The sequence below is a fragment of the Suricata suricatta genome, chromosome 16 (genome assembly GCF_006229205.1).
Source record: "Suricata suricatta isolate VVHF042 chromosome 16, meerkat_22Aug2017_6uvM2_HiC, whole genome shotgun sequence".
In the NCBI taxonomy this organism is placed as follows: Eukaryota; Metazoa; Chordata; class Mammalia; order Carnivora; family Herpestidae; genus Suricata; species Suricata suricatta.
The window spans coordinates 1,477,026-1,502,251 of NC_043715.1; the positions used below are offsets into that span (position 1 = coordinate 1,477,026).

The 25,226-nt window shown below is 53.9% G+C and overlaps 1 protein-coding gene across 7 annotated transcripts in view; it reads right to left on the minus strand.

Moving 5' to 3' along the window:
- Positions 1-25,226, minus strand: part of BANP (BTG3 associated nuclear protein) — a 123,484-nt gene that overhangs the window by 53,054 nt on the left and 45,204 nt on the right. For 5 of the 7 annotated variants that reach the window (XM_029924731.1, XM_029924729.1, XM_029924728.1 and 2 more), the window contains 3 exons: positions 24,910-25,109; positions 8,070-8,186; positions 6,230-6,405 (listed from right to left, as the gene is read on the minus strand). In XM_029924731.1, the coding sequence (XP_029780591.1) occupies positions 6,230-6,405; positions 8,070-8,186; positions 24,910-25,109 (493 nt within the window). The remainder of the gene's footprint in view (positions 1-6,229; positions 6,406-8,069; positions 8,187-24,909; positions 25,110-25,226) is intronic. The other 2 variants (XM_029924734.1, XM_029924733.1) reach the window with 1 other exon arrangement.

The window sequence follows — 25,226 nt, forward strand, 5'->3', positions numbered from 1 at the left end:
TCAGCTCCAGCCATCTGCTGACTTCTATGAACATCACACAGAGATATTTCAGAGGAATCTGCGTCCCCGCCGCATACCTGTGGACATTTAACGAGCGGGGGGGGGGGGGGGGGGGGGGGGGGGGGGGGGGGGGGGGGGGGGGGGGGGGGGGGGGGGGGGGGGGGGGGGTGACGTGACAAGAGGGGCCAGAAAGAACAAAAGAGAAGGGAGGGCCATGGCAGACCCTGCCCCTCGGGGGTGGCCGCACGCCTCGAGGGCGGCAGTGCATGCCAGATGGCCCCCGACAGGCCGTCCTTCCTGAAAAACCAAGGGTTTCGTTAATCACATGAAACAGAAGTGGAGGATTTTCAAATCCATAAAACTGACATCACAAACTACAAACTAGAGATTTCAATTTAGAAATGGCACATTCCACAATTTTCTTTCAAAAATGCTTTTTTGGAGCGGACTATTTTTGCAGACACCTGCGCCCTCAGAACTGAAGAACGGCCCTTTTCCACCACCGAGAGAGTGACAAAGTTCTGTGCAGCACACAGAACGCACACCCGAGCGGAAGCCCCTAGGGCATCTGCAAATCTAAAAAGGACCGATTAGAAAGAGTTGCCCAAAGGCCTCTGAGCACCTGCCCTAAGGAACCCTGGGCTCCGAGTGACAGGACCACGCCGTCCGGTCCCGTGCACAGAGGCTGAGGGGCCTGGCCGGAGTCCCAGAAGCCCCATCAGGAAAAGTGGACCACGAGGTAGTGGTGAGATATTTCCAAAATGGTGTTTAGTCCACATCCAGGCCGATTACCCCCTGCCCTTCCCAGCTCTGACCTCACCTCCGGGCTTTTGTCGCCTGAGCCCCGACCCCTCAGAGGCTGCAGGAGCCCAGCGCTCGCCCGTCTCTGGTGGCCCTCACTGCCTGGCACACCCAACTCACCGCAGCCCCTCCTGAGCCAGGCACTTCGTGGGGCCAGCACCTGCAGCCCGCCGCAGTGAGGACAAGCCCAGGACGGAGGGCTGCTGCTCTTAAACCGGACCTCTCCATGCCTCCACGGGGGCCGGGGTGGTCAGGGCAGGGCAGCCCGGCCCGCAGGCTCTGGCCATGCCCACGGAGAGCAGCCCCGGGCACGAGCTGACCAAGGCGTTCCAAGACGTGCCCTGCCGGCCGGGCCGGCCTCCCCGCACCGGCTCACTTACGATACTTGGCACCAACTTCTAAATCCTCGTAAACTCAGGTGCTTGAATCTGACTGTGCCCCTTATTCACGTGCCACCTTGAATGAGCGCTGCCAACACGCTAACCTCTGACCAGCCTAAAAGAACTGACGACCCGCCCACCAATCTGGCATCTGACACAGTTCACTTCGTACCCACTGCCCAAACAACCACGCTCATTTGGGAGTGGGGTGAATCTGTAAGCTATAAACAGACTGATAAGTTGGGTTTTTTAAAGATGCAGTTTAAGAGGATTGAGTTCCAGGCAGGATACTATGGAAAAAGGAAAAAACAAACGTTCTCTTGGCACGGGAGCACCACCGACGGAGCGGCAGGACCGGGTGGCCCCACGCAGCACAAGTCGTCACGAGCTCGACCGTGACTACAGCACAGACCAAGGACGCCCCAGTCCCTCGCCACGAAGGAGTGGGAAGCACCGGGCACAGACGGGGGTCTCCAGCGTCCTGCGCCGCCCATTCCGGACTGCGGGGAGAGTGGCCGGAACCCCCTCCCCGCGAGGGCATGCCCTGGTCTGCCCCGCTCGAGGACACAGTCAGTGTTCATGCGCCTCGCTGGGGCCGGTCACCAACCTGTGACCCCACTCTTCTTAGGAGCCCACTTATGATCGCCAGTAAGATGCTGTTTAATGTTATGATGTCATAAAGAATTTGTTTAAAAAGAGTTTCTGTAAAATAAATTACGTAAACAGATTCACAAGAGGTGTTTTCGGCTGCATGCCCTCCTTCACGTGCGCAGGCTGATGTTCTGGGGACACGGCGATCTGAGCCGATCAGGTCTCCGCCCCGGTGCATTGCCTTCCCGTGGCTGTGACCGACCACCTTTCCCAAATTAACTGCTTCTGCCGGATGTCACCCTGCTACCCCCACCGAGTCCATCACACACATTTACCACTTAAGTCCCGTTACTGACTGGGCTTTGGAACATTCATGAGGCCAATTTCCAACAAAAATTCAATTATAATTCAAGTACAATCCCTCCCCATTAAAACTGAGTACCCAACATCTTATAAGTAGGATTACTCAAGGTTTTTAAGAATTCTCAAATGCACAGACAGCAAGAATTTAAACTCTTTATTAAGAAATCACTAAATCTGGGGTGCCTGGGTGGCTCAGTCAGTTGAGCAACCCACATCGGCTCAGGTCACATGATCTCGTGTTCATGAGTTCGAGTCCCACATCAGGCTCTGTGCTGACAGCTCAAAGCCTGGAGCCTATTTCAGAGACTCTGTGCCTCCCTCTCTCTCTGCCCCTCCCCTGCTCACACTCTGTCTTTCTCCCTCTCTCTCTCAAAAAGTAAAATAAACGTTACAAAATTTAAAAAATAAAGAAATGACTAAATCCCTTCATTCATTTTAACACATCCCACTCCTGGACCTCTGACTCGGCCAGCTGAATGTCTGGGGGACGACACCCCCGTGTTCTCAGTACTCCCCAGACGCAGGAGTGGACTGTGACCATGCCGCCAAAAGAGAGGAGGAAGAACCAGAGCTAAGTTTACTGCCCACTGCCCTCACCAGTCAGTACTCCTGAGTCTGAGGAAATCTGTGTCTAACAGACACCAGAGCCTGCACAGAAGCACGGGGACAAATGATCGGATAACTTGCAGTAAATAACGGGACTCTACAGGTGATATAAAACAACAGGTCAAGTCATGCAAACCGTCTGGAATTCTTAAGAACTAAACCATTTTGAAACCTGTTGTTTCTAAAACTGCAGGCACTGAAGTCCTCCTCTACGAAGGTAAGGACAACGTGCGTGCCTGCAGCTCTGCGCTGTCGGCAGGGATCAGTGGCCCCCAGAAAGCCACGGCCCCGTAGAGCCCTGCGCGTGAGCGTTGCTTCTCGAACACAGCTCAGGGACCTGGCGCGCTCTCCAGCCGAGCGAGCGAGGACTCCGGGGGCGGGGAGCGCACGCGCCCGCCCGTCTCAGAGCCGTGGTTCGCGGCAGTGCCTCCGGTACGAGACGTTCACTGGGCAGCTCCGTCCTCACCGGCGGCGTCCACGGCGCTCCCCGAGGGCCCGGCCCGCCTCCGCGTCCTCCCAGCAGCGAGGGAGGAGCTGGGGCCACACGGCAGCCGAGCTGCTGGCGCGGAGCCTCACGGGGCGGGGGCGGCCGGCGAACGCGTCCCTGCACATCTGCCCCCGCACGGCAGTCAGGCCGGACAGGCCTGAGGTATGACCTCCTCTCTGGTATAAAGTAAACCTGAGAACCAGAAACCTTTCTCTTGTCACCCCAATCCTGACAACAGGTACCACCATGCCTGATGGAAACAATCTCCTAAACTTCCTACAAAATGCATCCGCTCACAAGCAACTCAGACTCAGATCAAAAGAAAATCTGTATCTTTTCCCCACAAACATTGATAAGCTCAAAACCTGACTCCTTTTGCTATGTTCATTTGTGTCACTCTGCAGTTTACCACATGAAATACACGCCACATTGATCACATCACAGTAAAACACACACACACACACACACACACACACACACACACACAGATGGAATATTTTGTATCTACAGGACCCTCGGAAACTCCTGGCACCATCGAGCGTCACTCTCCTTAGCTGATGCACTTTAAACCAAACACACACTGGGCCTTGGGTGGCTGGACAGGCCCGCGTGGGCGACAGAACCCGCCCGGACGGGCAGGAAGAGCAGTCGGGCTTCTCCGCACCTGCTGCAGACGCCACCTCCGCCACCATGCTGCGTGTCCATCGTGGACACTGGCGGCATCCTCTCGTCCTCAGATTTAACGTGTAAAAAACTGACCTAGCGACTCTACTCCAGGTGCCTATCCAAGAGAAACAAAACCTTGCGTTCTCACAAACACCTATTCACGAACGCTCAGAACAGTTAAAGAGCAGAAGCACCCCGAGGGTCCGTGGACAGAGGAGCGGATGAGCACAGCGCGGCCCATCCACACGCCGGCGCGGGACCCCGCCCCCGAAGGAAGTGCTGACGCCACACTGTGGACGGCACCCCACGGCCCACACGTGCGAAGTGTCTGCTGCACAGAATGCCAAAGACAGAGAGCGGACGGTGGCCGCCGGGGAGGCTGGGCAGGGACTGCGCAGGGCTCCTTTCCAGGGAGACGGAGGTCCCGGCATTAACTGGGTGCTGGGCGTACGACTGTGAGAACGGTTTTCAAAAAGCCACTGAATTGTATGCTTTAAAATGGCCAACTTTAGGGCCCTGAGAGGTTCAGAGAGTCTAGTGTTCAACTCTGGCTCTTAGCTCAGGTCATGATCTTGCAGTTCATGAGTTTGAGCCCCATGTCGGGCTCTGGGCTGACAGCACAGAACCTTCTTGGGAGTTTCTCTCTCTACCTCTCCCCTGCTCATACTGTTTCTCTCTCTCTCTCTCAAAATAAATAAATAAATGTCATAAATAAATAGGTCAAATCTATAGTACTTAAATTAGATCTCAGTTTTTTAATTTAAATTACATTCTTTTAGATGTTTATTTTAGAGAGACAGACCAAGCATGAGCAAGGGAGGGGCAGAGAGAGAGGGAGACACAGAATCCAAAGCAGCTCCAGGCTGAGCTGTCAGCACAGAGCTCGATGCAGGGCTCAAACCCACGAACCTGCGATCATGACCTGAGCGAAGTCGGACGCTTAACTGACTGAGTCCTCCAGGCGCCCCGATCTCAGGTTTTAAAAGGCGGCCCCTAAACTCTGTTTCTCCCGTTCCTGCTCTGCTGTCCCGATCCTCACAATTTAGGTCAGAGGTGGGCAAAACTTTGAAGAAAACACTGCTTTCAATGTTTCAGATAATGGGAACCAGTTTCACAGGAAAATCTTTGCTCAGTAAATCTACATCATCGTTTTAGGAAACCTACATCGCATTTATGATCAAAACCAACGACTCAGACGTAAAGCAGAACACCTCCCCGGTTTCCCAGCACACAGAGCCCAGGCCGGGGAGGCCGGCAGCGCCGCACGAAGCACGCCTGCACTGCCCTCCTCCCCGTGCTGCCCGAGGCTGCGTGGAAGCCCACGTTAGCCTGCAGAGGCAGGACAAGGCACCAGGCGGCCCCGAGGACTGTGGCATGAGAAGCAGGGGGACGGGACACGGTGTGGGTGAATCGGGCTCATGTCCGGGCGCCTGCCAAGCAGCTCCCTCTGCCTCTCACGTGAGGTGGCACAGTCCCGCTCTGAGCACCTGTGTCTGGCCCCCCGCCGAGACGTGGAGAGGCCTCTGTTCAGAGGCAGTGACCAGCTCCTGCTTACAGAAGCCCAGCGGTGTGCCATGAGAAAGCCTCCAGAAACCGCCGAACGTGCGTGAATGCGGGAGGGGTCCTGTGCCGCACCGGACGAGACCCCGGTAAGTCACGGCGTTTATGTTCACACAGGAAAAGCCCACAGGATTTACCGAGATCTCAGAGGATACGACATTCCAAGTTACTGCCACTGTCTTCTACCACGTTTTAAAAACAGTAAACATGAACAAATCTTCCTCCACTTAGGATGGGGTTATGTCTCAAAATACCTACCGTAGATTTGGAAACATTTTAAGTCAGAAATGCACTCACTGCCCCTAACCTGCTGAGCATCACACCCTAGCCGGGCCCAGCCTGACTGTGCTCACAGCACCCACAGCAGCCTGCTGCTGGGCACAATCACCTCACACAGATCACGACGCAAGAAACCGCTCACGGAATGCACGCACCAACCGCACCAACACCACGGAAGGTGATGGGATGGCTGTGTGGGTGCGGGCGGGGCGGTCGGGGTGCTGGCCATCGACCTCACGGTCCCAGTGCCCCGCACCAGGAGGGAGGATCAGCCTGCACGTCGCTAGCGCGGGAGAAGATCCAAACTCACAATCCGAAGCACGGTGTCTGCAGCACGTGAACCGCATGTGCACCGCTGGAAAGCTAGAAAATCATCAAGTTGGACTGTATCATAAGGCAGGGACTGCACCACTTTCTTAAGACGCGAAAAACACACAAACAACAGAACAGTGTACCTACTGCCATTCAGGCAAAGGAAAGAAGTCTGCAGGCGCACCTTCCGAGTTCAGGGTGATGAGGGTGACGTTGTTCCCAATGTTCTGACTTCCCGACTGCCCGCAGGTGGAGACGGAGTCGCTGGCCTCGGACCCGCTCTCCCCGTCCTCGTTGTGGCTGTCGTCCTGACCCGGCACCTTCACCACAATGGTGTTCTGCCGTCTCCCGGGCACCGCGCTGAGCGGGAAACAAAAACACCAGCCAATGTCGTGAGAGCAGCACAAGCAACGAGCAGAGCAGCGCCGAGGCCGCCGCGCTTCTCCCCTCCGCTCGCAGGGAGGCTGGCCGCGCCAGGGCAGCTCCCGAGCCTCCCCACCCCGCTCTCTCTACTCAGGGTAACAGCACCCGAACTGCACAAAGTGGCCTGGGGTTGGAAGAAACTGTATAAAACGTAAAAGTTTACAAGCACGTTCATATCGCAGAAGACGTAAAGCCACGCCCCACTGTGATCAAGGCCTGGAAGGCAGCTCTCTGATCGTGGAGGGGACCCCACAAAACGCTGACATTTGAGTAAGAGCAACTTTGAGGGCTGTGTCACGGAGAGGACTGGACGAAGACAAAGCGTGCCTGGAGACTTCGAGCGACCCTGTCCGCTCCGCACTGGTAGGCCTTCTAGAAGGGACTCAGCCTTTCTCAACAGTTCTCACTCCTAGCTATTCCTACCAACAAACACCACTGAAGTGGGTCTGAAAGGCCAGCCACGGCTCTCCGGGGGCTGTTCTCACCACGAATGGGGTCCTGCTATGGAGCAAGAAGAAACTGCCAGAAAAATGGGACACGGGCTGTCAGCTCCAAAAAAGGCTCAGAACACATACATTTATTACCTGGAGACCTGCTACGTGCCTCTTCCATGACCCCACCACACCCCTTCATGGGGCGGCTAAGCACTGAGAAGGGGAAGAAGCCCAAGGCCCCCGCCTACAAAGACCAGAGGTGCTGCCAGCCGTGGTCATGCCGCAGGGAGGGGGCTACAGCTTATGAACTTGACCCTGAAGCAGCCTGCCCAAGCTGACCTCCAGCAGAGCCCTTGCGGGAGGCAGGCCTGACCCCACCTCTCCGCCACCGGCCAGACCTCCTTAGTCCCTGAGCACCAACAACTCTTGTCCGGCCACCTAACACGGCAGGCCCGCAGCACGGCTAGGCCCTGGGAGCCTGGGCTCGGACAATAAAGACAACAGGGCAGAGCTGGGGCAGGAGCGACCTGCAGAGGACACGGAGAGAAAAAGGCAAACAGAACTCTGCGAACACACTGCAGGAAACAATAAGCAAAACCACCCTCTTGGGGCAGGTTTCCAGGAAAAGCTGAGCCCAGACTGCCAGGCAGGGCCGTCCGCAGCACCAGCGCCATCACTCGGTGCCCCCTATGCACTCTTACGTCTAACCAAGGTTACATTTCCAGTGTCTCAAAAGAAAAAGGTGGGAGAAAAAAATCATCACCTCGAAATGCCTGCATCACGTAGCAAACTTCAAAGAAAGTGTCTGCTGACCGGACATGCTGCTCTGCAGACAGACAGACGCACGTGAGGGAGCGGTGGCTGGGGAGGAGGGCACAGCTCCACCGGCTGCTGGAGACACAGAGCAATCTCCCCTTTACGCACGTGAGCACCAGACACAGAGGTTCCAAGTGCACCCCCCCTTAGCACGCCCCCCTTCGCCGACCAGCACATCAGCACGTGGGCCCCCACGCGGTGTGGCCCGCCCCCAGCACAGACAACTGTGGGTCGCGCCTGCTGGGCTCAACCGAGCGGCTGTGCCCCGCTCACAACGTGGAGTGGTTCTCGAGGGGACTCGTCACGGTGGCAGTGGCAGGGAAAGGTGGGGTTCGTGTTGTGGCTACTGACTTGCTAATGATATTTTCCAGGGAATCCGGTGCCCTGTTGCTCAAGGGGTCTTCCATCTTGGCTACAATGGCGTTCTGCCGATCATTGTTGAGTATTACTGTAGTCTGGGGGACGACGCTAGGGAACAAAAGAATCACAAAGAAAAAGAAGTCCTTAAAACAACAACATTCATTATAAGAATACACAAGAGTAATTCAATACAGTCAGCATCCAATGACCTGCACTGCGGGCGGGAGGCGGCCCCGCACAGAAGTCACGTTTAAAGTAACTCGCTGTTCACACCGGGCATGGGATAAGCGAGCGGCGGACTGCTCCGTGTGGTCCGGAGTCTATGGCCCCTCGCTGCTGGCGCGTTCGGTTACGAACGTTCACACCTTTAAACAGAACGGAGCAAGCGGTCACAGGGTGACAGTGGGGCTTTGAAGTAGCACCTCTGCGTGAAACTCAATTTGATGTTTTTACTGTCCCGTCCCCAGGACGTCCTTCCTACCTGGCAGACCGAGGCTTTCATAACCACACCTATCAACATCATTCCAAAATGTTAGTTCTGGAAGGCCAGGGGCAAACGTACCAGAGGGGCTGTGGGCAAATCCACCTGACATTTGTTACCTCTACCTTCTACTAGGGGAGCGTGTGGACCACACATGGGTCTTTGCTTTGAAGGAAAACGATTATACAAACGAACAGAGCCCTATCCGGGAACCTTCTAGCGACAGCACTGGGAGTTTAAGCAGTAGCCAGCAGCTCGTCTCCAGGTTCTCCCGGAGGCTGCTCGGCCATTAATCTTCTGGCCACAGGCAGTGTGAGCACGCTCTCCTGAGGTTACAGGGCCGGAGGAGCACCGGAAATGCACAGCACACCACCTGAGCACATGTCATTCTTGAGTTTCACAACCCTGGGAGAACCACTGCTTTCATGTGAGAAGACTTCATGTAACCAAAAGCACGTAAGAAAATGAAGCCCAGCGTCACAGCAACACGGCTGGTTAACGCCCCTTCCCCAAACCAGGTCACAAATGGCACCATTTCATGTCCAAGTAAATCACGGGACTGTGAGCGGTTTTTCTAAAATAAAACCATAATCAACTGCATTTCATTAAAAAGTATTATTTTTTTCAATGATTCTGTTTGTTCTTTGGTAACACCTAAAGTAACCCACCACATCTTACAACCTATGCACGGGCAGGCGTGATGGAGGTGACCTTCGACCTGGTGCTGTGGCCACACAGGCTTGGAAGACTTGAGCTTCTCCTGTATCAGAACATGCATACATTTGGAATTTTCCTGAAACATGTTCTGTGGAGCACTACTCCCCCCAACCCCAGGACCACCCCCCCATCTCCGCTCCACCTCCTCCCTGAGCACCTAACTGGGACGAGCCTGTGGGGTAACAGCAGTTCCCTGAGGAGAATTCCCGATGGACAGAGGCACCGCAGAGGCACCAGAAGTCCTGGGGGAAACAGGGAAGGATTTATTCCTGCCACCATCTGGCAAAGCTGTTTGAGTAAATATGTCTTTTCTCCCTAACTATTCTTGCTAAGATCAAGGAAATAATGTTTTGAAGCAACCAGCTTCAATGTAAATGAGTCACCCTAGACGTACCCCAAGACTTTCGGGGGGCTCCTTGGTGTGGGCAGCTCTCACAATGCATGTCCACATCCTCACCTTGCACAACATACTACTTCCCAAAAATGTTTCCCTCTGAGAGAGCAGCCTGGTCAATGTGTCTTGTGTTCCCTCTCACAAAGCCCCTTTCCCACTTGGAAACAAAATGATACGAATGTGCACGGTCCGTCCGGGATGCAAGCACCCCAGGAGTGAAGACGCAGCCGCCCCAAGACACCCGGCTGGCGTGAGAACCCACGTCTCTGCTGCCCGGCAGAGCGCCCCTGAGCGAGTCGCCGGTTTACCGTTCTGCTCTCAACACAACTGCCGGAGGACCGAGGCGCCTTTTCGGCCCACAGGTGACCAGGAGTAGTCTTTGACGACCGCTCACAAAGACCTGTGACACGACCCGCCCCGAGGGGCTGAGAGGCGCCTCTCCCTGCACACAGTAATCTACGGGAACCAAGTTCCTCAGCACTTAGAACTCGGAAAACTACCAATGCAAGTAAGGCCACGGCTGAACCTGGTCTCACACTTGGAGTGACAAGTCATAATCATCCACGGATTCAAGAGTTAACTAATTCTAAAGCCTCATCCATTGCAAAAACACACTCACGACATAGAATTATTAAAAATTAGTCACACAAGTAACACACATAAACTCTTCTGTTCAGCTACAGGCTGGAGCGTGCAGCGAGAACTCTGCCAGAAGCGCTGCCCCAGCGGCTGCCGGAAGCACAGGCCTTCGCTGCGATTTCCACCGGGCGTCTGCTACCCAGAGGTGCTACGTCCAGGGGGCAGGGATGCGACTGAACTTGCACAAAGCAAAAGGAATAAGGTGAAATTCAGCAGTGGAAAGCTGGCTCACAGGATGCTTTTAAATGGATAACAGTATTTATATTACAATGGAAACATTTAAGAAAGCAAGCCTGGAGTCTGCTTCCGATTCTGTGTCTCCCTCTCTCTCTGACCCTCCCCTGCTCGCACTGTCTCTCTCTGTCTCTCAAAAATAAATTTAAAAACATTTTAAAAAATTTTTTAAAGGAGGTTTAGGCTTTCTTTCCCTGGTCTGCAAGACACCAAACAGCCCCTGCCAGCTGATCCCCATTGCCCTCCTTCCTGCCCACCTGCCCTAGACCTCACATGTGCTGGGCTGTCCCCACAACTGTAAGCCAACCCTATGTAACAAATCCTTTATAGGGTGTAGTGCTGCAGTGTGTGTGTGTGAGAGAGATCCCTCCTCCCTCGCGCACGCGCACGCGCACACACACATACACAGGAACGTATCCCCCACGGGTTCTGCTTTGAAATAATTAAAGAAGTAATAAAAGTACCACATCAAGTCCCAGGCCCCCAATGGTGACCCCTACAAAACCTGCAGAACGAGACTGAAAGCAGGAAGTCAGCACTGGGACACTTCCGTTAATGAGACTACAGTCCTTAGATTCTGTCACCAGTGTGTGTGCACCTGCGTGTGCATGTGTGACTGTGGACGGGTCGACCCCACGCGTAAACCCATGTCACTTGCTGCCACTGTGCCACCAGTGCCGAGCAGCAGCCCCTTCACACACTCCTGGCCTCCAGCCCCATTCTGTCCCCTGGCAACTGCTAAGCTGCTCTCCGTCTGTGGTTCTCACGTGTCGAGAATACTATAGGCGTGGAATCACACCGCGTATGACCTTTGAGACTGGCTTCCTGTACTCAGCAGAGCCCCCTGAGATCATCCAAGGGGCAGGGCAACCACTGGTTCAACCGGTGCCGCCGTGGCCCACGGGTCTGCTAACCTTGAACTCTAGAGGGGCGCCTGGGTTTTTTGCAGGTTTGGGCTCTTACAAATCACACTGCCACGGACCTCCATGTAGAAGTTGTGAACACAAGTTTTCATTTCTCTGGGATAAATGCCCAAGAATGTGACTGCGGGGCCATGTGGTGAGCACGTGTTTAGCTTTACAAAACACCGCCAGACTTTTCCAGAGTGGCGGCACCATTTTGCATTCCCACCAGCGAGGGATGAGAGATCCAATTTCTCCACATCCTCGCCAGCATCTGGTGGTGCTGCTAACTCTATTTCGCCTTTCTGATAGATGTGGGGGACACTCGTGTGGCTTGGACTTGCATCTCCCCGATGATTAAGAATCATGTGCTCCTCACCACCCGTATCTCCTCTTCGGCAACATATCCGTCCAGGCCTCCTGTCCATGGCTAACCAGACTGCTTTCCTACGGGCGAGGGTGCCGTCGGGCCCGGTCAGGGGTGCGGTGAGACGGCGCCCCACCACGTCTGCAGCCTGACTCCGCCCTCCTCACAGGTCTTGGTGCAGCAGAAGTTTGTGATTTTCATCATGTCCGGTAAATCATTTTTTCCACGAATGGTGCTTTAATTAGCAAGTCTGAGGGAGTCTTACCCAGGCCTTGGTTCCCAAAGATTTTCTCCTACATCTTCATCTATAGGGCTTATAGTTTTATATTTAAACGTGCGCACCATTTAAAAGTAGCTTCTGTCCCAGGTACGATGGGACACCGAGGTTCATCTCTCTCGCTCTGCCTGTGGATGTCCGAGTGCCCCGGCTGATGTGCTGAAAGGCTGCCCTTCCCCACTGGACGGTCTTCGAACTGCTGTCAAATCTCAGCAGGAATTTTAGGATCTCTGTTATGTTCCACTGATCAATTTCTCTCTTCTTCAGTCATTTAAAAAAAATTTTTATTTATTTTGAGAGAAAGATAAAGAGTGAATGGGGGAGGGGTGGAGGGAAGAGAGGGAGAGAGAGGGAGGGAGGGAGGGAGAATCCCAAGCAGGTTCCACAATGTCAGTGCAGAGCCTGACACGGGGCCCGAACCCGTGAGCCTGTGAGACTGTGACCTGAGCCGGAATCAGGCGTTGGACGCCCAACTCAGGGGCCACCCAGGCGTCCCACTTTGTTCTCTAAAACTACATGCTCCATTCATTCTCTGGCAATCTTAAATCATTTTCTACACCCTCACCTACAACTATGTGTTTGTTTTCCAAGCTCCTATTTAAATAAAAACCAAATTTAAGGGAAGAGAGTAGACTTACAGACTGTCCTGTTTTCGTTCTAAGATTATGCTCATTGCGCAAGTTGTATACTCTTGCATAAAATAGGATCATTCAGAAGCAAAAAATGTCTGTGACATGGCCCAGTGACCTGTGACGGGAGGGGGGCACAAGGATCACTCGTCCATGTACAGTGACTGAGTAAAGGGCCCCCAGGCACTCCCTGAGAGGCAGTCACAGCAGGCAGGACTGCCCCAGCGCTCCACATGGAAGGAGACACTCAGTCCTCAAAGCCGGAGAGGCCACCGCAGGGCCTTCCCCGGGCACGTTGGCAGGCCACCGCATGGACCAGCTGACAACCTGCCCAGGCCCGCAGCCAAGTCAGATGTGAGCCCAAAGTCTTCACGCAGCAGAGTGGACATTCTAACCAAAACCAATGAAGGAACGGTCCATAACCCACTACACTTCGTGAACACCATAATTCCCTGGGGAAACTAGGGGCCGCCCCCAGAGGGTCCAAAGTTGTTCTTGCTTTTTTAACCATTTTCCCAGGTGATTCTGATGGGTGCTGCTGGCTTAAAGCCACAGGGGCACCTGGGTGGCTCAGTCGGTTAAGCATCTGACTTCAGCTTAGGTCAGGATCTCACACTTGGTGGGTTCAAGCTCCACTCAGGCTCTGTGCTGACGGCTCAGACCCCGGAGCCTGCTTTGGACTCTGTCTCCCTCTCTCAAAATAAACAAACATTAAAATAAACTAAAACAACAACAAAACCGCACACATGCACAACCCCGCAGGAGAGGCACACACCTGCCGTGTCCACGGGCCCCTCACGGCGCTCATCCACCACGTGGCTCACTCACTACACAGGAGTGTGGCACGCAGCAGCCCGTGCACAGGCGCCTTTCTGTCCATTTTCTCAAGGACACACCCCAGCTGCCTACGTGAGTGCTCAGGACACAGTCAAGCCTGTGTGTTTAAGACAGGAATGAATTCGAGAATAAGCCTCATTTCTGAGTTCAGTCCTCTGGCTCTTGCCTCTAGACTCCATGGTCTTGTGCCACTGAAAGAAGAGAGACCAAGAACCATGAGCCAGAAAGGAAACTTAAGAAGACGATGCCCACGGGACAGCCTAGGGCACTGTCACCCACGGAGGGTGGGGGGACTTCACTGAGCCCCGCACGCACCACGAGGCCTGGCTGAAAGTAGCCCCTCAGTGAACCAGCAGCCTTAACGGGATCAACTGTTTAAACCTCACAGGGTCGTCGGGGTGCCTGCGGGGCTCAGTCGGTTCAGCATCAGACTTCGGCTCAGGTCAGGATCTCACAGTTGCTGAGATGGAGCCCCGCACTGGGCTCTGCGCCGACAGCTCAGGAGCTGCTTGGGATTCTCTGTCTCCCCTCTCTCTGCCCCTCCCCTGCTCGTGCATGTGCGCTCTCTCTCTTGCTCTCTGTCTCTCTCTAATAAAAAAACAAACAAACAAAACCCAACACCTTCCAGGGTTGCTGAGGATCAAAGAACACCAAGGCTCCCGTGCAGCGCCTCTGTCACAGCGGTCCTCACATACTGTCTCACTGTCACTGAGGGCGACGCTTGGCAAGGGTCAGAGCCTGCCCAAGGTCTCACCCCTTAGAGGTGACAGGGCCTGTCACCAAGCACCTCTCAAGCTCTTAGCCACTTGTTAGTCAGGACCAGAAATAATCCTGTGTCTATTACCCTTTCGGTGTTGCACATTTGAACTGTCTTATTTTGATGGCTTCAGATCAAGGTGTCTTCAGCGTTCAGAGATGCCCTGGCAAACATTTTCCAAGCTACACTCACAGAGCGGCCTGCAGCTTCCCTTCCATTTCAGGAAGTTGCTTTGTGCCATGTTAAAAGTAGGAGTACTTTGAGACATCAATATTTCCGTCCCCTTGGCTCGTCACTCATGCAGAAACGACTGTCATTTGTACGTACGCCAAGGAGTCTACTGGAGTCCATGCAAAAAAAAACCCAAAAAACTCACAAACCACAAAAACAAAAGACCTGAAAAAAAATCTTTTAAAATGTAGGTAAAAAAGTCTTATTAAAACACCATTTAAAAAGTGCCAAAGTGGTCTTTGCCACTTGTTTTTATAAAGAGAAACCAGAAACCAGCTGGCTTGAGCCAGAGGGTGAGGGGCACATGGAGCAGGCGGGCACTCCGGGGGGGGGGGAGAGGCGAGGCCGCACCAGGACCAGCCAATGCGTCGAGGAGCTCAGCGCGTACCGTTCGGAGAGAAACACACACAGACCTCGGACAGAGGGGAAAATTACGTCAAGTCAGGGGGACCCAGAGCTTGCAAATGTCTGGAAGAACCTGATGTCAGATCTGCATAAACTCTGAGAACTTTACAGAAACTCTAACTCTGGTGCCTGGGTGGCTCAGTTGGTTGAGGGTCTAACTCTCGATTTTGGCTCAGGTCATGATCTCAGGGTCCTGGGATCAAGTCCTGCATCAGGCTCTGCACTAAGCCTGCTTAAGATTCTCTCTCTCCCTCTGCCCCTCTCTCTCACTCATGTGCGCCCTCTCTCTAGATTAAAAAAAACCTTTTTTTAAAGAAGAAACTCTGAATTAGCTACAACTGATACAGATTTCAGGGGCTTATAATCAGATTCTGAATGCAACCATGTACACACAGACACACACGTGCACTTGCATACACACAAAACTCCGGTTGTGACCTCACAAAGAGAACCCCTACACCAAGGATGGCAAGAGAGGTGAATGTCTGGACGAGCTGAGGCCAACGGAAACAGCACGCTGATTCGGGTCTGAAGCCGTTGCTAGCTCAGGGGGAGCGGGGCACCACCGACTGGGCAGGCTGCTGTGGAAGTGGTGCGGCAGGCAGGTAGCCTCGGTCCCCACCCAAGGGCTTCAGTGCACCGGGGCTACCCCAAGAGAACACCTCTTGCGCTTCCTTGAGCAATGGGGTGCCCTGGGGAAGTTAGGTTTGTATGAACCTGCTTCCAGCTCCTAGTCACCAAGGAAAACATCCACAAGCACTGACTGCACTCACCCCAGGAAATAAGAAACCAAGTGCCAACAAGTCTGATTAATCATTAACAGCGACATGCCCGTGGACATTCAGTGCTGGGGGGACGCAGACACCTGTCATCAAACCACAGGACAGAGAAGAACGTCCACAACGAGGTTCTCTGCCTAAACCGTACGTCACGCAGGCAGGCGCCGAGAGCACCCCCATCGCAGGAGAAACTAAGTAACTCGCACGTCCAGAGGAAATCCTCTGGGTGTTCCTTGCCCAGGGAAGTCCCGATGCTCAGTGAGGGAGAGCCAGGCTCTGGGCACAGGAGAGACGGCCGGCCCTCAGGCCGTCCAGTTCTGCGTGAACCTTCAAGGGCTCCAGCCAAGGACAGAGCCAAGCCCACACCTCCAGGCAGAGCGCCCGGGGCAGGCTCTCGTCACACGGGACGTCCCGCTTGGCGTTCTGTGGCTGGGAGAGGAGGGGTATTGCCAGAACATGGAAACACTGTTGGCAACATTTCTGCCCCCCTCCCACCCACAGATACGCCTCACAGGGCCACATTCTCCGGATGGCCGGACCTTTTGCAATTCAAAGCAACTACTTACAAAGTTCAGATGGGGAAATCTGATATAATACTTATTTTCTAATTTTTGTGATTTATCTCAGAGAAAAAACCCTCAATGAAAGCAAGCCAGCAAAAACCTCAAGTAATGCCACTCTCTACTCCTAAGAAAACACGTAGAGAATCTTCCACTTCAGAGACACGTGCTCTGTAAGGCCACAGTCTCCCCGGGTGTCCCCGGGCACGTTCCTGTGCGGCAGGCGGGACCCGGGCCGGGATGAACGGAACGCTGGGGGCCGCAGCACATTTACTGACCCCGAGCTGCCTACCAGCCGGCCTCAGAGTCCAAGGAGCGCGACCGCGGTGGGAGCGGAAGCGGGGGAGCAGCCCTGCGACAGCACGGTAACGTCAGATACCCTGAGGGCCTCAAGCCCCACAGCGGCAGGGGGGCCCGTGTCCAGCGTGGACCCCTGCGCCCTTTGTGTGGGGTGGTCCTGTCCACTACGTGCCAGGCTACCTTCCCCGGTCCCCTCGGAGCAAGCGCAGCCCTGGGTCAAGGGCTCATGGACAGGATGTGAACAGGAGAGGGGCCAGCGTTTTCAGGAGCCGAACGTGCCAACTGGCAACTGTCAGCCCACAAACCCAGAGGATTCTTTACCGCAGTTCATGTCACCCAACCAACCTCCCACACGTTCAAATGAAACCTTTACCAAAATTTGTTTCACAGGGTTAGTTCTGTTGTTTATGTGTTAAAGACGTAAAAGTCATAAAAACCAGGATCCAAAAAATATTCTTAGGGATAAGAATAAATGAGCGTTAAAAATTTATCCCCAGTATCTAATGAAATAAGCAAGTTACAGCATAAAAACTCCCCAAAATAACCAGCTGCTGCAGAGAAACGGGGATAACCTAATGCACCAAACCTGGACCACCTGCTGCTCCAGACAGGTCCGGATCCGACCCCCGTGCCCACTCCGCAGGAAGCCAGGCCTGCACGGAAACGAAACCTCGGACTGCAAGCCAACGGTCCCAAACCAGACGAGCGCGCTGCGTAGGGACACGCATCCTTTCTTCTTCCCGAGGAGCCCAAAGTGGCTACCACAGAACAGGCGCCAGGAGGGAAGCCCAGACAACAGGAGGGCCCCGGGGTGAGCGGGTCTCCAGCTCCACAATGAGGGACACAGAGCTGCCGTGACACCACAGGGGTGAGACACCACGTGCTCAGATCCTGGCCTCCGCGCCCGTTTTCCAGTAAAGGAGGAACGGCCGACTGGAGGACTGCCGTGGGGACATGCCAGGTGAGCCTGGGCATCTTGTGGTGCCAGGAAGGAAGTGCTCAAAACAAACAAAACACCAAAAGGACTAGGGGGGAGGGAGTGTCCAAGGACACAAGAGCCACCTCAGAGCAATCTCAAGAGCCAAAGCTGGAACATTTGAGCAACAAAACCAAGGACTACTGGATTCTAACCCAAAGTGTAAAATAAATATCCGTCTGTCCCCACTAATATAGATGAGTGACAATCAGTAAAGGGGGAAGAAGAGCTCCGCCTCCTCTGCAGGTCAGGAACAGCCTGCCCGAGGGGCGGAGCGGGACCCCCACTCTTTACCTGGAGGCCGAGCTCAGGGATGTCCTTCCCAAGAGCACAGGATGCAAGGGGCAGCTGGAAGCGGACAGTGGAGAAAGCTGACCGGTGCCACCTCAGCCCAGGGAGCCGAGGCCACACCAGCAGGCAGGAGTCACGGCGACAGCGTGCTCCCTGCAGAGGCGGGACGGCGGCGAGAAGGCACTTCGCCTCTGGGGGTCTGCCTCTCAGACTTCTATGGCCCCCAGTGAGCCAGGGGAAACCCGGCAGACAAATCCCCGGTGAGCGCGGCCTATCAAACGCCTGACCGGTACTCCTCAAAAAGTTATAAAAACAAGGTCTGTGCGATTATCACAAACCAAAGGAGCCCAAGGACACACAGCAACTAAATGCCATGTGGAGCTACAGACACTTACAAGAGAATATGTGAGGGACCTGTGGGGGGCTCACTCAGTTAAGTGTCCAACCTCAGCTTCTGTCCACTCAGGTCATGACCTCAAGGGTCGTGGGTTCGAGCCCCGCGTCGGGCTCTGTGCTGACAGCTCGGAGCCTGGTGCCTGCTTCCGATTCTGTGTCTCTCCCTCTCTGCCTCTCCCCCACTAGCACTCTGTTTCTCTAAAACGAATAAAAACATTGAAAAAAATTTTTATGAAAAATTAAGAAATACACTGATACTATGAAAAAAGCATTATGTTAACAAATTCCAGAATTTAGATGAAAACAAAATCCTTTAAGAATACAAATTAAATAAAAGACTCGAGAGTTCCACATTTACCAAAGTTCTATATTTATTAAAAAAACTGAATTCACAATTCACTGACAAACTGGATCAAATATTTAAGGAAGAAATAAAACTAATCATATAGAATCATTTTCAGAAAACGGACAAGGGAAGACTACCCAAACCTTTTTTTCTTTTTTAATGTTTGTTTAGTTTTGAAAGACAGAGCATGTGTAGGGAAGGTGCAGGGGGGAGGGGGGAGAGAGAGAGGAAGACACAGAATCCGAAGCAGGCTCCAGGCTCCAAACTGTCAGCACAGAGCCCGATGCAGGGCTGGAACTCACGAACCGTGAGATCATGACCTGAGGTGAGTCGGACACTTAAGTGACTGAGTCACCCAGGCGCCCCTCCCAAGCAATTTCTTGAGACTAGCATTATCCTAGTAACAAAGACAGGTCAAGAAAGAAAACTATGGCCTAGCGCACCCCCTGAAAAGAGATGCACACACCCTTACGTACATGTTAGCAAGTCAATCCAAAAATCCATTAAAAAGGTAATACGCTATGACCATCAGGTTTATTAAGACAGAAATGCAAGGCTGGTTTAGCATTTGAAATTAATCGGTATAACCCACTGCAACAACAGAATCAAGAAGCAAATCCACATGATCATCTCAAGAAGATACAAAGCATGTGAACATTCAATGCAATACCTGCTCACAATGAAAATTCTCATGAATCAAGAACAGAACTTCGTCATCCTGAGGAAGGGCGTCTGCAGAAGATTCCCAGCCAACACCACACTGAGCGCTGGGAGATGGGACGCGCTACTCAGAGATCGGAAATAAGGCAAAACCACACACACACACACACACACACACACACACACACACACACACACGAGAGAGAGCCTAGCCATGGAAGCAAAGTAAGAAACAGTAGACAGGGAGCCTGGGTAGCTCAGTCGGTTAAGCACCAGACCCTTGATTTTGGATCAGGCCGTGTTCTCAGAGTTCATGAGTTCAAGTCCTGCTTCAGCCCCTGCACTGAGCATGGAGCCTGCTTGGGATTCTCCCTCTCCCTCTCTCTGGCCCTCTCCCCCGCCCCCCCCCCACATTCTCTCTCTCTCTCTCTCTCTCTCGCCCTCTCTCTCTCTCTCTCTCTCTCTCTCTTAAAAAAAGAAATGGTAGGGAAATTTGATGAGAAGTAAAACTCTCTCTATATAAAAAACATCTATGACCAAATACTTCCCTTTCTTTTAAATCCTACAGAAAAGCTACTAAAACAAGTGAATTTAGAAATGATGCAGGATAAAGGTAAGTATAGAAAAACCTACTGCATGCCTACACACCACCAATGAGCAACTGGAAACTGGAATTTAAATCACGATGCCATTTATGACAGCACCTGAAAATATGGTGTACTCAGAGAAAACTTGAACAAATGCGACTAAGAGCTACCCACTGAAAACGAAGACTGCTCAGAAATAAAAGACCTGCATAAGGGGAAGTATGCACCATGTTCGTGGGTCCAAAGACTCCATGATGTTAAGATGGCAATTCAGTCCAAACTGACCCACGGATTTCAAATGACAAGCTTTGAGTTACCCTAACACTGAAGAAGTACTCCAAATTAGCAGATGTGCGTGATCTATCAAAATGCTTGGCTGCGTGTTTAATATCTGCATTGGTTATCTGACTATACCTGAGTCATCAGATCAGGTTAATTTTCCACAGGTTGTATGTGTGTAAATTATAAGTTTTCCTTGGCTGGAATTCGGCCCTGACGTGTGCAGGGTATCCTGATTCGGTCCCTAAAAGTGTGTGGCTGTGCAAAGCAGTGTAGACCATATGTCTACAAAATTAAGTGGAAATATCAAAAACTAAAAATTTGGTAAGGAAAGAACTAAAAGCAAGTTCATCATGGCTGAAACCAAACCATTTCTTTACAATTCAAAGAGCCTGATATGGAGTCCGTCACATTCCAGAGCATACCAAATGCTATGGTCCTGACTGAAAAGGTCAATGACCCAGAGTGGAGATGTGTGAAGACGGACGGCCCCTCACCGGGACCGCCAGAAGACAGACTTCAGGAGGGGACCTCTCTCTACACAGAAGCCACAAAGTCTCAAAAATCGCCTTTCCACAAACATCCACCAACACTTAAAACAACAGGCCCTCTGAGAAATAAAACAGACTCAGCAGCCAGCACAGTAGAAGGAATTTAAATAATTTCTTGATCAATAATCAGCTCAGAGAAAAAGAAAGAAAATCACTGTCTTCCGTCGTGTGTCCTACAGGACAGATCTCTTTGGAAAAAAAAGATTACCTTGTAAAGAAATCACTAGTAAGTCTGAGTATTATCAAGAGGCCCCTGACTACTACAATTGTTTTAAAACTGTAGCAGTACACTAAAGTTAAAAACACACACACACACACACACACACACCTTTTTAACTTTTTAAAAATAAAACTCTATTGTAGGGCAATTACATCTCAATAAAAACAAACCACTTGTGCATAAAAAAAAAAACACACTGCGTTTAAAAATAAGAAACGAGCCCTTTTTCGTTAGTCAATGTGTCCCGTTAACGAAAAGCAAGCCGGGGCATGGGGTTTGGGCGGCTCTCTGACTCCTCACACGGGCTGGCCCCGGAAGGCACCAGGGAAAAGCGGGCAGGCACCACCCTGGGGCACTGTCCTGCCGGCCCCCTAGCGGCCACCAGCTGGGGCCGTAGCCTCGCTCAGCAACATCCTGCTCCCCACACCTTCTCCAAATGTCGCGGTGTCCGGCTTCAAAGCAGCCCAAGAGCGGAGTTTCTCCGCTGATCTGTATGAATCACACACCAACATCCTGTCCACACGGCGGACCCCCGCGGCCCACATTCTGAGGCCGAGGCCCTTCCGCAACTCGCGCACCTGCCGCAGCTCCTCGCGGGGCACAATCACAATCACGCAAAATCCGAATGTACGGTGCACTTTCAGGGAAGAAAAGCACCCTCCTGCCACGACTCAAGTCCACTGTCCTCCCCAGGGAGACCCCAGCGGACGGAACCTGACCACACAGCCTCACGGTTTTACTGCGACGGCTAAGCTTTAGCATCAAACAAAAAGGTTTTCTTTCATTTCTTTTTCTTGGACTTTAAAGAATCTCATTCAGGCATACGATCGGAAAATCTGGATGCTAAATGCCACCTGGGGTTGGTAGCCTTCTGCCCACGCGGGGGAGCGGGGGGAGGGGGACAAGTCAGTCCCAGAGCTGGGAGCGCGGTCTAGGGAAAGAAGCAGGGGACGGGGTGGTCCCAGGGCACAGCCGCGGGCCCTGGGTCTCAGGTGGCCTCTCCCAGCGGAAGGGCCCCTGGGGTTCCAGACGACGGCGTCTCACCCGCCACCCAATTCCTCGAAATAAGGGGCCCCCGTCTGTCTGGTTCAATTACACTCACGCTTCCTCATGAAACATCCACAATATGGGCCTAAAAAATCTTCATTATTTTTAAAAAACATACGATTTACAGATAAAGTAATCCAGAACTTACATGCTTCTAACTTACGTTTTAAATACCTAAGGCCCAAAAGAAATAATTGGTGAAAGCACCTGGTCACTCAGAGCATTAACCGATTTTTAATTTGTTTTGGAGACATTCCCTTTCCTGTGTCCACTCACTACCCTCATTTCATACCTCAAATCTCATTTACTCTTGTGTTTGCACATTAGTAACTCTCTAATTAAAATATACGTTTTCAGTGATATACTGGGATTAAATTCTCATCCCTTACTCCTCCCCAAAATTTCTCGCTAGCAGCTTTCAATTGTCTTAATTCTTTAAAAGTCATTCACGTACATACGACCTAACGCCACATCTAGCAGAAAACTGGAAAAGGACTGCTCCTTTATTACGCTTACACCAGTTTCTATACATAAACAGCTTTATGAAAAATGTGAACGAACTTGTGCCAAGACCCAGTGAGCGCGCTCTCCGGGGCTGACTTTGCGTTACCGGCACGCTCACTCCGAGCCGAGCTGACCGGGTTAGCTACGGCCTGCATCCGGGGCAGTATCCGAAAACGTTCCTTCTAATCTACCGCCTGGCAACACAAAGAAAACCACAGCAGCTGTAGCTCTGGGCTCCGGGCAGAGGGAAGCGTGGTGCGGTTTCTACCCAGGGGGCTGCCGAAGGCGGCTCCCCACCAGCCCTGCGATCCAGGAGCCGCTGAAGCAAGCTGGCAAAGCTGGCGGCGCCCTGCGGCCCAGCGAGCCATGCCACCTGCTGCCCGAAGCCCCGCAGGCCACGCTCGCCGCCTGGAGGCCCACGTACCGGGGAAGCGGTGCCACCGCTCTCCCAGCCCCCAGCTTCGAGGTTACGGAAACGGAGCCCTAAAGGCAGGCCTAGGTCACCTCCGTCTTGTCTTACTTTTCAAGACGAGGAACCTGGAAACAGATAAGGAACCCTAGCACGTGACTGAGCCAGGTCACCCCGAGGCTTCAGCCCAGGGCGGCCCGTGGCACGCAGAGGCCTCTCCTCCCAACAACACGCCCTGCTCCGGTCACACGCGAAATCCCAGACCCGGCTGCTCGCAAGGTCCAAACCACAGCGTCGGCAGCAGTCCTCCGCCCCGGGACTCGCCCGCCTGCGTCTGACTGCGGCATCTGCACGGCAGACTCTGTCGGCACCGCCCCTGACGCGGCAATGACCTCCTCCGGACACAGGTCAGGGAGTCCACACGGAGGAGGACCGCCCTCAGCACAGGCCGGCTCCCCGCTCCGCGCCGCTCTGTCTCACGCCTGGCAGCAGCCGTTCCCACGGCCCCAGCCAGTGGGCATCACGCGCACAGGCCCCGGCTGGCGGTTAGCGGGCGCGGGCCAGGGGGTGGAGCCGTCCTTGGGCGCGTGAGACACTCTCCTCTAACAAAACCCCGCCTGCACAAACGTCCGCGTCCCAGAAGCTCATTCAGGGGACAAACGGGATCCTAACAGCTCTCTGAGCCCGGCAGCCTCCCCGAGCCCACACTGGCGCACCAAGTATTACTGGGTCATTTTAACGTAACAAGTTTTCCAGGATTTCCGCTATCATTCAAGTCTAAAACCAGTACGTTTTGCTTTATTTGAAAGTTCCAGAATGGCTCATCACTCTGTAAGATTCCGCTACCAACTGGAATCTGCGATCCCGGGCGCGTGGGCGTGTGCCAGGGCCCCGCCGCCACCAGGACTCCGCGCCCGCTCACTGCCTCCCTGCGCCTCTCACCCAACCGTCCCCCACGGAAATGCGTGTTGTCATGTCACACTCTACCCCCTTTGATTTCTCCCGACGCTGCAAGTGAGCCATTATACTGGGCTGTTTTTTTTCATTATAAATTACGTTTTTTTTACACTTGGGGATAAGAGGGTGTCACAGAACAAGTGCTCTGAAAGCCGCTGCTTCTGACGGGGGCGCGGGGGGCCTGCAGAGAGCGGGCTCAGCTGGAGGGAGCGCGCGGGACCCGGCAGGACACCTACAAACACAGGGTGAAAGCCCGTCTCTGAGCCGCACTGCCCCTCAGGGCCAGAGACCAGGCGTGGGGCCGCCCGGCGCTCCAAGCACACCAGGGCACTATCCGTCATGCCCACACAGCCGGGTCACCCACAGCGGTCCCAGCTGCATGGGACACGTGGCCACCTTGGAAGTGAAGCGTGTCATGAGCACTCCCAACCCAAGCCAGGAGCCCCCGTTCGCCGCCAGACGCCCCTTATCGCTGCTCCTGCCCCGGGGCACGAGGGCAGGGCAGAACCCAGCGACACGGGCAGCAAGGCCACAGCGAGAGAGGCCTCAGCGAAACTACTCAGGTTCTCATCAACCACAAGACAAATCTGCCGCCACGTGTGCGGCCGCCTTGGAGCCCCCGTGGGAAAGCCAAGCCGCCAAGGCTGACGGAAACTGACGCCAGAGCCCAAGCCGCAGGCCGTGCCAGGAGCCCCGGCATCCCACAGGGCCCCCTGGATGGACAGATACACACAGGCCACAGACGGGCACGGCACAGAACCCCCGAGGCGCTGCTGGCTTCCGCCCCGCGGGTTCTCAGGAGGCACAGTAACTGCTGGCAGGATGGAAAGGGCAGGATGCGCGGGGACGTTCCCGAGCACTGGCCTCTGAGAGCCATGACAGGGGACAGGGAAGAAACGCACACGTTCGAGGATCTGGTGGGCCGGCTGCAAAGGACACGCGACAGTCCCGGCCGCACCGAGGAGCCGCGACCCCACGTGTGTGCTTTCCTCTCGCCACACCCGGAGCCACGGAGCCTCGGTGGAGATGCCCGCGTGTGCACAACCCCTGCAACCGCGCCTGGCGGGCTGGCAAGGAGGCCGCTGCGCTCTGCTCTTACCATCGCACTTTGTTGCACGTCTGGGTCGCGCCGAGGGGGGAGCCGGCCACCATGGGGACCTGGATGGGGCTGTGCTGCTTGTTCGTGACCAGGTCCAGCTTCTCCTCCAACGACTTACAGGTGGCCTCCAGGGCCTGCAGCTTGGCCTCGATGGAATCCAACCGCAGGCAGATCGTCTGGTTAATGGAGTACAGGAACGACTGCGGGCGGAAGACGACCCTCAGAAAGGCGCGGGGGCGTGCGCAGCCACGCCCCCGCCCCCGCCCCCCGTCGTGCGGGATCTGGGAGGACCAGCCCGCACCGCAGCGCCTCCGTGG